The sequence below is a fragment of the Helicoverpa zea genome, chromosome 17 (genome assembly GCF_022581195.2).
Source record: "Helicoverpa zea isolate HzStark_Cry1AcR chromosome 17, ilHelZeax1.1, whole genome shotgun sequence".
In the NCBI taxonomy this organism is placed as follows: Eukaryota; Metazoa; Arthropoda; class Insecta; order Lepidoptera; family Noctuidae; genus Helicoverpa; species Helicoverpa zea.
This window is the reverse complement of record NC_061468.1, coordinates 4116340-4130742: the sequence shown is the minus strand read 5'-3', so window position 1 is coordinate 4130742 and position 14403 is coordinate 4116340. Positions and strand designations below refer to the sequence as shown.

General features: G+C 40.0%; 3 protein-coding genes, 1 long non-coding RNA gene and 1 other non-coding gene across 9 annotated transcripts; 2 read left to right on the top strand and 3 right to left on the bottom strand.

Annotated features, from left to right (window-relative positions):
• Window positions 1–221: 221 nt before the first annotated feature.
• Window positions 222–6522, top strand: LOC124638388. Of its 2 annotated transcripts, XM_047175339.1 has the most exons (9): window positions 222–600; window positions 684–929; window positions 1578–2151; window positions 2364–2539; window positions 2857–2979; window positions 3899–4041; window positions 4471–4642; window positions 5507–5589; window positions 6249–6522. In XM_047175339.1, the coding sequence occupies exons 1-9, from the start codon at window positions 484–486 to the stop codon at window positions 6250–6252; spliced, it is 1638 nt and encodes a 545-aa protein (XP_047031295.1). In that variant the 5' UTR covers window positions 222–483; the 3' UTR covers window positions 6253–6522. The 2 variants fall into 2 exon arrangements, with proteins under 2 accessions (XP_047031295.1, XP_047031294.1); XM_047175338.1 differs by having other exon boundaries at window positions 5507–6522.
• On the bottom strand, window positions 6417–7481 carry LOC124638390. The gene is made up of 2 exons (XM_047175342.1): window positions 7005–7481; window positions 6417–6816 (listed from the first exon to the last, which is right to left on the bottom strand). The coding sequence occupies exons 1-2, from the start codon at window positions 7044–7046 to the stop codon at window positions 6517–6519; spliced, it is 342 nt and encodes a 113-aa protein (XP_047031298.1). The 5' UTR covers window positions 7047–7481; the 3' UTR covers window positions 6417–6516.
• A 349-nt stretch (window positions 7482–7830) lies between these two features.
• Window positions 7831–9720, bottom strand: LOC124638391. The gene is made up of 2 exons (XR_006985362.1): window positions 8235–9720; window positions 7831–8145 (listed from the first exon to the last, which is right to left on the bottom strand). It is a non-coding gene; the product is annotated as an uncharacterized LOC124638391 (long non-coding RNA).
• Trnal-aag lies at window positions 9113–9194 on the top strand. The gene has a single exon. It is a non-coding gene; the product is annotated as a tRNA-Leu (tRNA).
• Window positions 9721–10278: 558 nt separating the features above from the next.
• Window positions 10279–14344, bottom strand: LOC124638386 (splicing regulatory glutamine/lysine-rich protein 1). 4 transcript variants are annotated; one of them, XM_047175336.1, is made up of 4 exons: window positions 13463–14344; window positions 12906–13066; window positions 12306–12434; window positions 10279–11387 (listed from the first exon to the last, which is right to left on the bottom strand). In XM_047175336.1, the coding sequence occupies exons 1-4, from the start codon at window positions 14177–14179 to the stop codon at window positions 10595–10597; spliced, it is 1800 nt and encodes a 599-aa protein (XP_047031292.1). In that variant the 5' UTR covers window positions 14180–14344; the 3' UTR covers window positions 10279–10594. The 4 variants fall into 4 exon arrangements, with proteins under 4 accessions (XP_047031292.1, XP_047031289.1, XP_047031291.1 ...); XM_047175333.1 differs by having other exon boundaries at window positions 10279–11408; window positions 12306–12446; window positions 13463–14343; XM_047175335.1 differs by having other exon boundaries at window positions 12306–12446; window positions 13463–14343.
• Window positions 14345–14403: the final 59 nt, after the last annotated feature.

The following is a 14403-nucleotide window of genomic DNA, read 5'->3' as shown; positions in this document are numbered from 1 at the left end:
TAACAACTGGAACGAGAAACTCAATGAAGTCTCTCTGTAACTCCGAAAGTTAGGTATTTCAATTCAAAAATTGCTAAGTTTCATCAAAAGCCGTTTTGCCATACACATCGCTTCATTTTATAGTATTTACGATCCTCCTTAATTCTGATATCCACAATTTTTAGTTTTGTGGATTTTTACTCCTGGTAACTAGCGTACTGATTTGTCAACATTGACGTTGACACTTGTTTTGATTGATTCTGTCAGGTGAAGTGAAGCTGGGGTCAGCTGAATTTATTCTGCTATATTATTACTTTTTCTGCATAAACATACAAAGTTGTAAAGTTGTTTATATTAGAGTGCGCAATAACATTGTTCCTTTAGACTTTAGGCCCATTCTCGAACTTAAGGCAAATTACAACATCTATCTATCATCTAATTTTAAGTTTGCATTCTCGATCAAAGCCTTATTCAAGTTATAGGTCGTAGAAGTAAAAGTGCAACATGCATGCAATGGGCATGGGCCCCGAGTTTTTCCAGTTTATGAAGAAACTGGAAGAAAATGGTGACAAGCTGGTATCTACTACTCCCTCTGAGCCGTCACTCGAATTTGAATTTAATGTACGTATGTTTGGATATTCGTTTGTAAACAGTGTAAACATTTATGAAGGAAAACAAACAATGGTATGATTGTCTCATTACAGAACTCAACTTGTCATGTGTGCAATGGGTATTACGGGCCGAGTTTCGGGGAGCCAGTTTGTGTAACTTGCCACGCTTTCCTCTTCCCGGATTTCCCGTCATATTTGCCTTCATCATACTTCTACAGTGAGAAGACAGATGATGGTGACTCAGGAAACGATGAGCCTTCTGACTTGAACTATAGTTCTGAACGTAAGATCAACAGAGACAACAGAGCATGCCCTGTACCCTCCTGGTGGTATTACAAAGTAAGTATTAGTAAGTAATAGATTTTGGGATTGTTACTTGTTATATACAACCTCTATACCAACTTTGTTGTTAGAACAAAGAACCTTTTTGTTTATGTAGTAGATTTCAAAAATAAAGGCAAAGAACTACATCAATTCTATGGTAATTTTTCAATACCATAAAGTTTTCCTACCTGTCTCTTTTTAATTTTAATGGGTTTATTTCCTAAGTATTGCTTTTTTTTTTTATTCTACACTGAACTGTACTTCCATAGTCAGATAGACGAAGGAAACTTTCACTTTTTTAATATTAGGAAGGATTTGCTTTTACCTGCGGCTTCACAGCCTGAGGCAACTATTTACTTCCCAAACAGGGATCAAAAGTACACTTAGTATAAAAAAATATAAGTTCCTTATGTAATAAACCTATGTTTAGCAAATAAATATTCTAATTCTGACCTACATGCCAAGTTTCATCAAAATCAAGAACTAGTTTTTGTGTGAAATAAGTGCAAACTATTTTGTATACTTTTACATTTCATTTCACTATGTGCAATGTGCATAGATGGGAACCTGATCAAGATCATAACCTACATTACTGACGTTTTAAATAGTATAATTTTGGCCTGGTCTCTAATCTACTTCTATGATTTTACTTATATTACACAGAGCTCACTGGACAGTGAAACAAGTCCAGAAGATGAAGCAAGCCGGGCTAGTAACTCAGGGGCAGGTGCAAGCAGCAGTGGCAATTGCAGTGGCGTCGGCGGTAATGGCGGGCCCAGCCGACATGACGGGCCCAGCCGACACGACGGGCCTAGCAGGCCTGATGGGCCCAGCCGACACGACGGGCCTAGCAGGCCTGATGGGCCCAGCCGACACGACGGGCCCAGCAGGCCTGACGGACAAAGCCGGCCTGATGGCCCTAGTCGGCCTGACGGGCCTAGTCGATCTGATGGCCCGAACCGCGCTGATGTCCCAAGTCGTGATCCCGGTCGCGGTGACGTGCTCGCTCGCGCAGATGCTGCTAATATTCCAGTTGTGGCTGACACGTCGGCCCGTGCGGACGTGTCAAACCGTGCGGAAAGCGCCGGCCGTGGTGATGCGCCGGCTAGAGACGACAGAGTCGGGTTAGGGCCTCCGCCCCACCCGCCTTGCCTCGCACGTTCGTTACAAGCGTTGTCGACGCCGAGGCCACCTGATAATCTTGCTCCGGGACTTGTGGAGCAGTTGCCATCTGAAGGTAATTATGGCTACTACCCAATAGACTGACCACATTAATGCCGCCAAAATTTGATAGTTCTAACATATTACCCTGATCAGAGACCATTGGTGTGTTGTAAGCCAAACCTAAATTATATTTCAGTACTTACCAGCACAGTACTTAATATTCACTTGAAGAAAATACTAACATGATTGTCTACTGTTCTCACTGACGACCGTACATTTGCGCAGTGTTGCTGTGCATCTTCAGCTACCTAGACGACCTGTCTCTGTGTGCGTGCGCGTGCGTGTGTGCGCGGTGGTGGCGGCTCGTGCGAGCTCGCGTGGCGCCGCCGCGCTGGGCCGCCTTCACGAACCGCCGGTTTCCTCTCTACCGGCCTATGCTCGCTAATATTGATTGGCACAAGGTACGATTTGCAACATCAGATTCTTTATATACTATAGATTTGTCCACCAAGAAACATGCTAATCAAAGTGTCTAGTTTACGACATGCTGTGGCTTGAAAAAGGCTTTTCAGAGCTAAATGATTATAATAAAAGAGCATTTTCCCCTGTCAATACTATTAGCGGCGTTGTTCAGATTGCAATAGGATCTAAAATCAATTATTGAGAGTTTTACTTATATCTTATGGAAAATTCTCCTCGGAGATCTGCTTATTACCCCCATAAATTACCCCAGTAATAGTTTTTTAACGCTTTTACTTGTATTGAAATGTAATTTCAGAAATACCAATGCCTGGTGGAGTCGTGTTTCTGCCGCAACTGCTTGGTACAGATGTGTGTGCAGGCGCAGCCCGCCGGAGAAGAGAACGCTTGGCGCCGGAACAGACTCAGGATTGAGCTTAAGGTACTAAACTTTGAGGAAGATATTTTAAATGATTTGCTATGGGCAGTTTTATCTAAACTAGATCTATGCAAAAACTAGACCGTTAAAAAAAATAGACTAATCAAAAATATTAAATGTACAAATAATGCAACCTTTTTGATTTAAAAAAAAATAATGTTTACAGTCTCAAAGTGCGTTTTTAGGGTTCCGTAGCCAAAATGGCAAAAACGGAACCCTTATAGTTTCGTCATGTCCGTCTGTCCGTCTGTCCGTCCGTCCGTCTGTCACAGCCGATTTACTCGTAAACTATAAGTACTACAGTGATGAAATTTGATGGGAATATGTGTTGTATGAACCGCTACAAAAATATGACACTAAATAGTAAAAAAAAGAATTGGGGGTGGGGCCCCCCATACATGTAACTGAGGGATGAAATTTTTTTTTTCGATGTACATACCCGTGTGGGGTATCAATGGAAAGGTCTTTTAAAATGATATGAAGTTTTCTAAAAAACATTTTTCTTAAAGTGAACGGTTTTTGAGATATCAGCTCTCAAAGTCGTAAAAAGTATGTCCCCCCCCCCTCTATTTTTATAACTACGGGGTATAAAATTCTAAAAAAAATAGAGGTGATGCATGCTAATTAACTCTTTCAACGATTTTTGGTTTGATCAAAGTATCTCTTATAGTTTTTGAGATAGGTTGATTTAACTGTAATTTACGGAACCCTTCGTGCACGAGTCCGACTCGCACTTGGCCGGTTTTTTTATGGTATTTCTAAGGGCGAGCTTCACCGAGAACATAATCATCGGTTTTTCTTAAAATAAGGAATCATAAGGTCATCAAATAAGGTTGTTTAAAGAAAACTGACGTTTATATTTTGTGTGAACTGGGCCTTATTGATTAATTCAAAGGGTTCATAATATTGTTGATACACTCAGATGTTACGCAACGACCCCCCGGAAGGCATAGCGGCGACCCCGCTGGACCCCAAGTGCTGCCACTGGCAGGCGAGCGTCACGGGACCCATCGGCTCGCCCTACGAGGGCGGAGTCTTCTATCTCTACATACAGGTGCCCTACGCGTAAGTATTTATTACTACAATATTCAACTTTAATATGTGGGTGTTAATAGTTTATTTTAATTTTGGAAATATGTATCCCAAAAGCTGAGGTTGGATGAATGAAGTAGAACCCCATTTGATCATTCATCGTTTAAAAAATGGAACACTCGTGTTCGTGTAGTAATGGAGATGTGTTTATTTATTGGTTCATCAAAAACGTCAACACATTTCGAGGAAAAAAAACGACATAAAATGAATTTGCATGTATCAGCTGCGGGATTGTTTGAAGAGTTACTGGTTCCGCGGTCCTGGTGACCCAAGTGACCCAAGAGGTGGATATTTATCAGTTAGAATTTGGCACTCCCCCAACCTGCACCCACAGTGGGAGAGGCTGGAGGGATCAAATATTCGGATTTATCAAATATTAACTAACAAATAATCTTCCCGCAGGTACCCAATGAGTCCCCCAGTGGTCCGCTTCTTAACGCGCATTCTGCACCCGAACATCTCCCGTCACGGTGACGTGGGCATCGACTCCGTACATCACAACTGGTCTCTGGCTCTCACCATCAGCAAAGTGCTCATATCTATACAGAGCTTGCTGACGGATCCTTATACTGCGGTTAGTACTTTTTAGAGTGTTCTAGAATTTTACAATAGCTTTTATGTAACTCATATCCTGTATCTTGATAATATTCTCTCTAACTAAACTGTTCACTGGTAAACTTATCATCTTTATAAAAAGCCTGCTCACCAATCCCTATATTGCGGTCAGTGATACTATACTACTTACTACTTACTAGTTATATTATAAATGTGAAAGTTTGTGAGAATGTATGGATGTATGTTTGTTATTCAATCACGCAAAAACGGCTGGACCGATTTGATTGAAATTTGGTATGTAGATAGATGATACCCTGGATTAACACATAGGCTACTTTTTATCAAAACACCACGCGGGCGAAGCCGCTGGCGGAAGCTAGTATAGAATATTTTAGAACTTTGCAATATTCTGCATCTTAAATATTTCTAAGGGTAAACTGCGCATCGCGATAAAAAGGTTCCTCATATTTAACGACTAGCTTCTGCCAGCGGTTTCACCCGCATCCCGTGGGAACTACTTCCCGTACCGGGATAAAAAGTAGCCTATAGCCTTCCTCGATAAATGGGCTATCTAATACTGAAAGAAATTTTCAAATCGGACCAGTAGTTCCTGAGATTAGCGCGTTCAAACAAACAAACAAAAAAACTCTTCAGCTTTATAATATTAGTATAGATATTATTTCTAAATACTTTATGGGATTCTTCGGTTTTATAACTCCATTAAACCTTCGATGATATTTTCGTCAGCCAGCATTTTGGGTATACACTTAACTGAGAAGGATTTTGTTTAATTAGATACTTTGAAAAAATTGATGTGTTTTTTACTTAAATTAAACCTTATTTCCATTAATCTAAAATTCATATTATATGTATGTATTCCCAGGTATGCATGGAGCCCGAGTTAGGCGAGATGTACGTACGCGACCGGCAACGCTTCGAGGCTCTCGCTCGCAACTGGACGTGGCGGTACGCGATGCACGACATACTGTCTTATTGAGTGACAACACTAATGGAGGACATAATGAGTAGCAGAGATGCCATAACGGAAAATCTCCTTAGAAAATAGCGCGCCAAACAAAACGCGGGCGTGATTCGGACGTGGAATGTTACTGTCTCCGCTCTTACACATCTTCTTTGGAACCCAACCATTTTTGTAAGACCAAAAATCTTGACAGATTTCTTGATGTACTCGAACACATCGTTAGTTCACTCGTGAATGATTGTTTTGGTCATGACCGTCGCGTTGTATGTCATCGACCTAGAAAGAGCTTGGCCTACTTGCATTATGGCATCTCTGCTCACCTCTTTTCACCTCTGATGTATCGAGTCTCGGAGTGTCGAGACCAGTGAACAACGTTATGCCTATAAACTGCCGGAAAATTAACAAACTTTATCGCCTTTGTAGTAATGGCTTCGAGAGATATGGTTGAATTTGTGATACAGGTGTCTGAGTCCAGTTTGTAACAATGACAAGCTATAATTATATTGCCGGACTGAAAGGGCTTTGATAATAAACATGGATTAAAGTTACTCCAGGAATAACCATACATTTTCATAAGTATAAATTTGGAATAACTTTAAACCATGTTTATACAAGGGGGAATGATTTTAATTTATTTTTATAGATAGTTCCAACTGCTCCTGCTCCTGGTGAAATCAGGTGTTTAGGTTAGTGTAACGTTTTTACTTTTTCATAAAGTCCAATATATTCATGTTTTTATACTTTTATGTACTATCTAACCTATATTAGTTTTGTAAACAACACTCGAAATGCATGAGATAAAAGACAATTATTATAAATAAATACACATCACATTTAATGTAGAACGGCTGTGTACTTCCAAATAAATGTTATGGAAGACTAAATTGTATAATGCAATAAAAATATTAAAATTATGATTGTGTGGTTTTACTGAGAATTGAAGCTAATCTCATGTTCCAACGTTCTTTGAGCTGGTCACAATTGCATAGAGCGGCAATACACTTGCCACTGCCGGGCGCCCTACAGTACCCAGGAAACGGGGCTTCGCCTTTTGGCAGCCACCTTCTAGTATTCACGTTACGAAGAGGGTCGAATAGCGGGTTGTCTATCAACTCCCTCAGCTGGCCCAGGCGTACTGTGTATAAATCAGTGTGAATTTTCAGACTCCCCGGTATGAAATAGTTGACGTAGACCGCGATTGTAAAATACCCCTTGAAAAAAACACATAATATTGTTTTAATTCAGTTAATTGATCTTGTAAACTATGTAAGACACGCTACATACACTATAAATAACTTACATTTTTTTGATTTCAACCAATTTGCAATCTATTTTTTTTACCAAATGGCTTTTTATTTTCGTAAATTATCATTTCATAAATGTGTTGTGATAAACTTACTTGTATGTCGATAATTTCAGAGTGTATTTTATGAGTCAACATTATTGAAATCAGTAGGAATATTGTTCACAGACACGGTAATTTTACAATGCATTCAGTCATGCAATCTGCTTGTGATTATAAATTCCAGTAATGTGGTTTGTTCGGCATTATGTATTTGGGTTTAAAATAAAACACAATATCTTATTTTCTATTTAATCATATTATAGATGTTTACATATTTTTTTTGGTTTCCAATAATCAGGATTTAAAGTTCTTATCTGGTTATATATTACGATAAGCTATAAAACAAAACTTCACTTCTTATATAGTACAGTATTTTATCTTACAACATACTATTACTTACTTTTTTAACTAAATCAAATATTTTTTTGATTTTGAAGTTTTTGTAACTTTTTTTTTTGGGTTATAAAGTTTTGTTACTTTTTTTGGGTTAAGTATCATTTTTTTCGGTATTTGTTTATAATTACTTTTTTGCTTAGTACGAAGAATATGGTTAGAACATAATTTTTAAATTGAGTAACCTCTAGATTTTGAACCGTCGGTCACTCTAGCTATTCTTCTGCAGCAGTCCCCACATCTCCCTCTGGAGCAGTTCCTAGAATTACTTCTTGATCTGCTCCTGGAATTATCTCTGGATCTTCCCCTGGAACGGTCCCTAGAATTACCCCTGGATCTTCCTCTAGAATTACCCCTGGATCTTCCTCTAGAATGGCCCCTGGATTTACCTCTAGAATGGCCCCTGGATCTGCCCCTAGAATGGCCCCTGGATCTGCCTCTAGAATGGCCCCTGGATCTGCCTCTAGAATGACCCCTGGATCTTCCCCTAGAATGGCCTCTGGATCTTCCCCTAGACTGACTCCTGGATCTTGCCCTGGAATGACACCTCAATTTCCTGTTAGGACTTCTAGATCTTTCCCTGCTCCTGCGCGTATCCATTGTTTCCGAGTAATATTCAGACAGTCTAAACAAACAATTCCTTGATTCATCTCTGGGCCTTCTTACTTGTTTAGAAGTGACCTCCGATTGTGCGTTGGATTTACCTCTCGAGCGACTGCGGGATTTTCCGCGGGAACGGCCACGAGATCTTCCCCTGGAACGATCACGGGATCTTCCCCTGGAACGGCCACGGGATCTTCCCCTGGAATGGCCACGAGATGTTTGAGTAAATACTCGTTCTCGAACACGACTCCTTGCTCGATCCCTGATACGAGGTCTATTTGTACTTACTTCTTGAGCTTCAGCACTAGATTGCACTTCAACGACGATTGCCGCCTCCATGTTTCAGCGTTTCAGCAATTCCAGCTTCTGTAACACAAAACTGAACTGGTTCGTTTAGTTTTTGAAATTGATATATGAAATCACAAATCTTACTTGCGCTCGTGTCTAACTATTCCACTACGAATGAGGACGGTTCTGCAATATCTGTTTTTATATAGGTGCTGGCTACTCTTATCTATTACGCAATGTTTAAACAATTTGTGCAATTATTGAACAATAATTACACATATTGTAGCACTATTGCGCAATGTTATTACTTTAGATGCAACTCGTTGAGGTTTCGGAGAATAGGTGTCCCTACTTACCTAAGTACCTAGGTATGTAGGCCATAAAAACAATACAGTCGCTTATTTTATTAGATATTTAAAAAGATAGGTAAGTATTCGTCTTTAGATATTTTAATGTGAAAGTACTTCCCCTGCGATTGTAACTCTTGCCATGTGGTTAGTCAATTTTCGTCCACGGTTTCTTCCGTGTCCAAGGCAATTATTACACTAAATACTGCACATGGGTAAAGTAGCCTAGGTGTCGACGAGTAGTGTGGATTCTTTTAAAAGTGGGTCTCTGCAACTATTAAAATGAAAATTCTTGATAGAGATAATAAAGTTTATTGATCCAGTTACATTAATGAGTCACTTTTTAAGGTAAACGATTACAAATGTTCGCTGTAAATTTTCTGCGGGAGAAATTTACATAGGTTCTGTTTCCCCAAACTAGGCGCTGCCTGTATCTTGGGGACCTAAAAGATGATAATTATTTTTAGTTTACATAGGAGAATATATGGAATTTGGGCATGCTGTATTTCTATTTCGACACGTTCTATATCTGGTAGCGTGGCCGAGCGGTCTAAGGCGCTGGTTTAAGGCACCAGTCTCTTCGGAGGCGTGGGTTCGAATCCCACCGCTGCCAAGAACTTTTTTTATATTTCTAAGGTCACCAAAACAGAACAAAATAACGTCGGGACACCTTTTCACACACGGTCGGTTAGCTCCATGCTAAGTTATTAATTAACTTGTGTTATGGCCCATAAGTTATGGGTGCTAACACAACTGGGGCCCGATTCTCCTGAGTTAGTAATGTCAAAATTGAATCGCAATAGCAGTTTTAACCATATCGGGCATTGTGCTACTAATATAGGACCAATCGTACATACCTAGGTACTTAGGTAAGTAGGGACTTACCTGAGTAATGATACCTATTCTCCGAAACCTCAACGAGTTGCATCTAAAGTAATAACATTGCGCAATAGTGCTACAATATGTGTAATTATTGTTCAATAATTGCACAAATTATGCGAACTTTGCGTAATAGATTCCAACGACATTGGATTGGTTTGCGATTGTTCTGCCATTTTGGTCTATACGGTAGTCTGCTCTACAATCATAAATTATTTGCAGACAAAATGATTCATGATTAAATGAGCCCGATTCTCCTAATTTTACTTAAGCGACATACGATTCAAATTCGACTGAGATCCAATCCAGACTCAATTACGATTGAAGCGTGTGGCATTCCGCTATTTTTTCTTTGAATTAAACGTTTTTATCATTTTCTGTCATTCAATAATCAATCATTTTGTCTGCAAATGATTAACGATTGCAATACCTATGATTGTAGAACAATACATATATACATACCATATAGACCAAAATAACAGACCAATCGCAAACCAATTGAATGTCGTTGGAATACGATTGGTCTTGATATAAGTAGCAGAATGCTCGATATGGTTAAAACTGCTATTGCGATTCAATTTTGACATTATTAACTTAGCAGAATCTTTCATGTGCAATTGTAGGTGTAGATGTGTTTATGTGGTCATCATCCTCATTCTCCGAGCCTTTTTCTCAAACTATGTTGGGGTCGGCTTCCAGTCTAACCGGGTGTAGCTGAGTACCAGTGCTTTACAAGGAGCGACTGCCCTATCTGACCCTACCTGACTAACCTATCCTATCTGACTGTTTATGTGGTATGTGATAAAAAACCATGTACCTATGTGGATCATTCTTTATTGCTTCTTAAAAATAACTAAAACTAGAACACATTATATAGTTGACAAATCACGGCCCGCGGCAATAAATCAGAGACTTCGGGCAATATTTGAGAACATACAACAAAATTTACATCTTGCGTCAAAAAAATAACATACAGGAAATAATAAGATAGGTACGTAATTCATTCAAGTATGTATGTACTTTCACTTAAGGGAATTTATTCAGAAATTACTGAATGATCTAAAATTCAATCATGCAAACTAAAAGTAGTTCATCATTTACTATAAACATTGAATGTTGAAGGTACAAACGAAACTATGGTGAGTTAGAGATATCCATGTTATCTGGAGAGTTCTTTTCATCACATACGTCTGAAATCTTATTTTCTAGAGTAGAAATATCTTTTTCTTCTATTACAGAAAGGTTAGGGGTATGGTCTCGTGACTTTCGGTCGTGCGGCGTTTTAGAGTCTCTGTGGGAGCGACTCTTAGAATGACGGCTACCCGAACGAGACCGTTTACGGTCCCGGGATCGAGACCGCTTCTTGTCTCTAGATTTAGACCGTTTCCTATCCCGAGATCTAGTTCTTTTTCTATCCCTCGAGCGCGAACGCTTGCGATCTCGTGATCTAGATCTCTTTCTGTCCCTAGAACGAGATCTCTTCCTGTCTCTGGAGCGCGACCGCCTGCGAGATCGCGAGCGCTTCCTGCGAGATCGTGACCGAGATCTCCGCCGCGACCTGGAGCGGTCGCGCTTTCTGTCTCGAGATCTGGTTCGTTCTCGCTTCTTCGACGGTGACCTTTCCTTTTCTTTTTCAACGTCTTTTTCTGGCTTGTCGTCCGCTGGCGTCGACGCCTTGGACTTCACTTCAGACGAGTTCCCGTTGGTTTCGGGAACCACTTCTGGCTTAACTTCTTCTTTCTCCTCTTTTTCCACTTCCTTTGGAGGCGGTGACTTGGATTTTTCTTTCTTCTCCTTGTCAGTGGATTCCTTCTTGTCTTTGCGGTCCTTGTCCTTGTCTTTGTCCTTATCCTTGTCTTTGTCGCGGGAGCGGTCGCGCTTGGAGCGAGAGCTGCGGTGCCGGGAGCGAGAGCGCGTGCGGCGAGAGCTGCGGTGACGAGAACGAGATCTGTTACAATTAAATATTTTATTACTACAAAATAAAAAAAAAACTTAACATAATCAAATAACAAAAAAAAAGACGAGGGGAATAAGATTCAAATTAAAATATATCTGTAGAGTAGATAAATAAACAAAACAACATAAAAGAATTCATGCATACTTTCTTCATTACATATTCGGAACTCGTTCCGGTGTCATCTAATCACACGAATATTTGAAAGTGTTTGTGATTTTTTTTACCTTCATCCCAGGCAAATGGCTAACCGGATTTTGATGAACTTTAGAAATCAGGGTGCCGGAAATAGTTTCTAGTTACGAAAAGGTGAGTAAAGACTACAACATTTACTTGAAACAGAAAAACGAGCCGCTCTAGGATGTGTTTTAATGTATCATCCTTTTACGAAAAAACCTCTTTGTTACAAACCAACGAGCGTATTTGTGTATAATCATCGGCAAGGATATTGAGCCCTGACCTTCACCTGCGCAGAAGTGATTTCTTAGTTTATTGCCATAAGTGTACAGTGCGCAAAGCGATCCCCACTCTTCCGCCGAGAGCTCATTATCCGTGCCGATAACTATAATATTTCGTCAAACCATGAGTGCGTGCGACTCAGTCCGACATTTCAAAAAAGGATTAACGCAAGGTACAACAAAATGTTGGAAAATGCACACTCGCTGTGAAAATTTACCCGTAACATAACGCCGAGCATTCGCAGGAACGTTACATAATATAAAAAAGCTTTGGAAACAGAGCTCTTGCCTGTATTGTACCTACCATTCGTAAGAACGTTACATTACGCAGAAATGATTCAGAAAATGTTGTAGTCTACGTATATTCACGTAAACAAGTAAAATCAATTTCAAAAGCTATGTAAACAAACCCTCAGTTTCTGTTATAACTTACCTGGAGCGATGCTTATGCCGTGACCGTGAGCGTCGGGAGCGGTGCCTAGACCTAGAACGGGAGCGCTTGGAGCGATGACGCGATCGGGAGCGGCGCGAGCGAGAGCGGGACCGCCTTCGGGAACGAGACCTAGAACGTGTCCTGAAATCAATTAGATGTTCGTGTTTAACTTGGACCTCCCTTTCATGTATTATTTCTTTGATTTTTGCTGTATATCATGCATTTCTTGTTCTTGAAAGAGGTTCATTATATTTTTTTTTTAGCTGGCGGCTTATGTCAGGGCTGCAGTTGGGAGTCAGAAAAGAATAAGAAGCAACATCACCTTGATTCAGTATATGAATCTAAAAACAGTACATAATTCTAAGTTATCATATTAAATCAATTGTTACAATTATTTATCATTCGATTAGGCTAGGTTTTATTAAAGTTCTGACTTTTATTTGGGTCACTGACTAAATTATGACTTAGACCCAGAAAATGCATTTATTGAATTTATTTTTGTGATGGTGGTTATTTCATACTTGTTTATTAACAGTGAACCCTTCTCTGTGTGAAAGGAGGCCAGTTCCTTGTTATGGGAATGAAAAAAAAAGCTCTTACCTCCTTTTATCCTTTGACAGGAGGCCTATTACTGGGTCGATAGCAGCGGATATCAAGTTCTGTGCCTCCTTGACTCTGCACATGGCTTCCTCGATCTCTCTCTGTGCTGCCTCATTACTCTTAGTCTGTGGCTTGCAGATAGCTTGAGTAGCGTGGTATACCTGAAGTCAGTAATATTAGAACATTAGTTAAAGAACCGGTTGTAACATTTAATTTAACTATAGCATAACCAAAATGAGCCATCGGTGAAATGGGTGATTTGAAAAATGAAATTGGGTCAGTGATCGGTTAAGCCTCCATAAATCTATAATGTACTTTGCAAATATGCACAAAAAGAAAAGCCAGCAAATGCTAAATTCCTAGATGGTAACTAGGAATTCAGCATTTGCTGGCTTTTCTAAATCATAATTATATGGCAGTTTATCACCTCATTAAGTGTTTATATGCCTGACCTACTTCACACCCATAGTAGTGATAACATACCGACTTAAAAAACGACATTTATAATCAGACTAGATACCATTTTTGCATTTTAATTGTGTAACTCAATATCTCACCTTGATAGCATGTCCGTCAACCGTACTGCCGTTAAGCTGAAGAGCTTTCAGGATGGACTCTTGTTCAGTCATTTCTATCAGAGCGTACCTTTGCTTGTCTGCATCCCGATCACAAAATCTCATATACTTTACTTCACCCGCCAAACAGAAGTGATCTATTAACTGCTGAGAAGTTAGTGAGTCAACGTCGCCCACCAAAACAGTTCTCCGTATTTCTTCTATTTTCCTAGAGTCGTAGGCCGCCGGTAGCGGCGGGTACGGCGGCAACCCTAATGCTGTTAACTTAGGGTCGTGAGTCTGAATCACCTGGTTGGGAGGAACGCCGTCCAAAGCGTTGATAACGTGAGCCGGCAGACGCGGCTCCACCGTGCTCAATCCCGGCACTAAGGTCCCATTGCTTGACATTTCCAAAGCCTTGTGCTCATCAGGAATCTCTCCTGATTGCATCGGGATCACGATAAGTGCCCGGTCAATGAAAACCGTGTTGGTCATATGCTGGGCAACGTTAACAGTTGCCGAATCATAATATTTTACATAACATATTCGGGACTGCACCGGGCAAGACACATCTCTGATGGTTGGATACAATCTGATATCATCGATCTTCCCTAAATACCCGAAGAGGGTTTGCATCTGATCTTTGGTGGCCTGGGGTGCAATGTTGGTGACTTGAATCACCCTCGTGCTACCCGAAACCATTTTCGACGATTTGCACATTAAAGTAACAAATAGCAAGCACTTACTACTTAAATATAACTTTTGACTATGTCTAGTGACTATTCCCTTTCTACATTTTGTGTAATTACTTGAAAGAACTTTCGTGAAACATTTCCGTAAGCCACCACACGCTTTTTTTTTCCACACTTTCCACAGATAACAAATTTATAAATTTATAAAATACTGCATAAAATTCCATAGATAACTAATGTCAACTCATTCGC

What these genes read in the sequence shown, in the direction of transcription:
- LOC124638388 (XM_047175338.1), top strand. Translation starts at nt 484, where the DNA reads ATGCATGCAATGGGCATGGGCCCCGAGTTTTTCCAGTTTATGAAGAAA. An exon ending in CACTCGAATTTGAATTTAAT is followed by an intron (nt 601 to 683) that starts GTACGTATGTTT and finishes GTCTCATTACAG; the next exon opens with AACTCAACTTGTCATGTGTG. An exon ending in TACATACAGGTGCCCTACGC is followed by an intron (nt 4,042 to 4,470) that starts GTAAGTATTTAT and finishes ATCTTCCCGCAG; the next exon opens with GTACCCAATGAGTCCCCCAG.
- LOC124638390 (XM_047175342.1), bottom strand. Translation starts at nt 7,046, where the DNA reads ATGTTGACTCATAAAATACACTCTGAAATTATCGACATACAA. An exon ending in CTGAAATTATCGACATACAA is followed by an intron (nt 6,817 to 7,004) that starts GTAAGTTTATCA and finishes GTTTTTTTCAAG; the next exon opens with GGGTATTTTACAATCGCGGT.
- LOC124638386 (XM_047175333.1), bottom strand. Translation starts at nt 14,179, where the DNA reads ATGTGCAAATCGTCGAAAATGGTTTCGGGTAGCACGAGGGTGATTCAA. An exon ending in TTGACGGACATGCTATCAAG is followed by an intron (nt 13,067 to 13,462) that starts GTGAGATATTGA and finishes TACTGACTTCAG; the next exon opens with GTATACCACGCTACTCAAGC. An exon ending in CTGTCAAAGGATAAAAGGAG is followed by an intron (nt 12,447 to 12,905) that starts GTAAGAGCTTTT and finishes AATTGATTTCAG; the next exon opens with GACACGTTCTAGGTCTCGTT.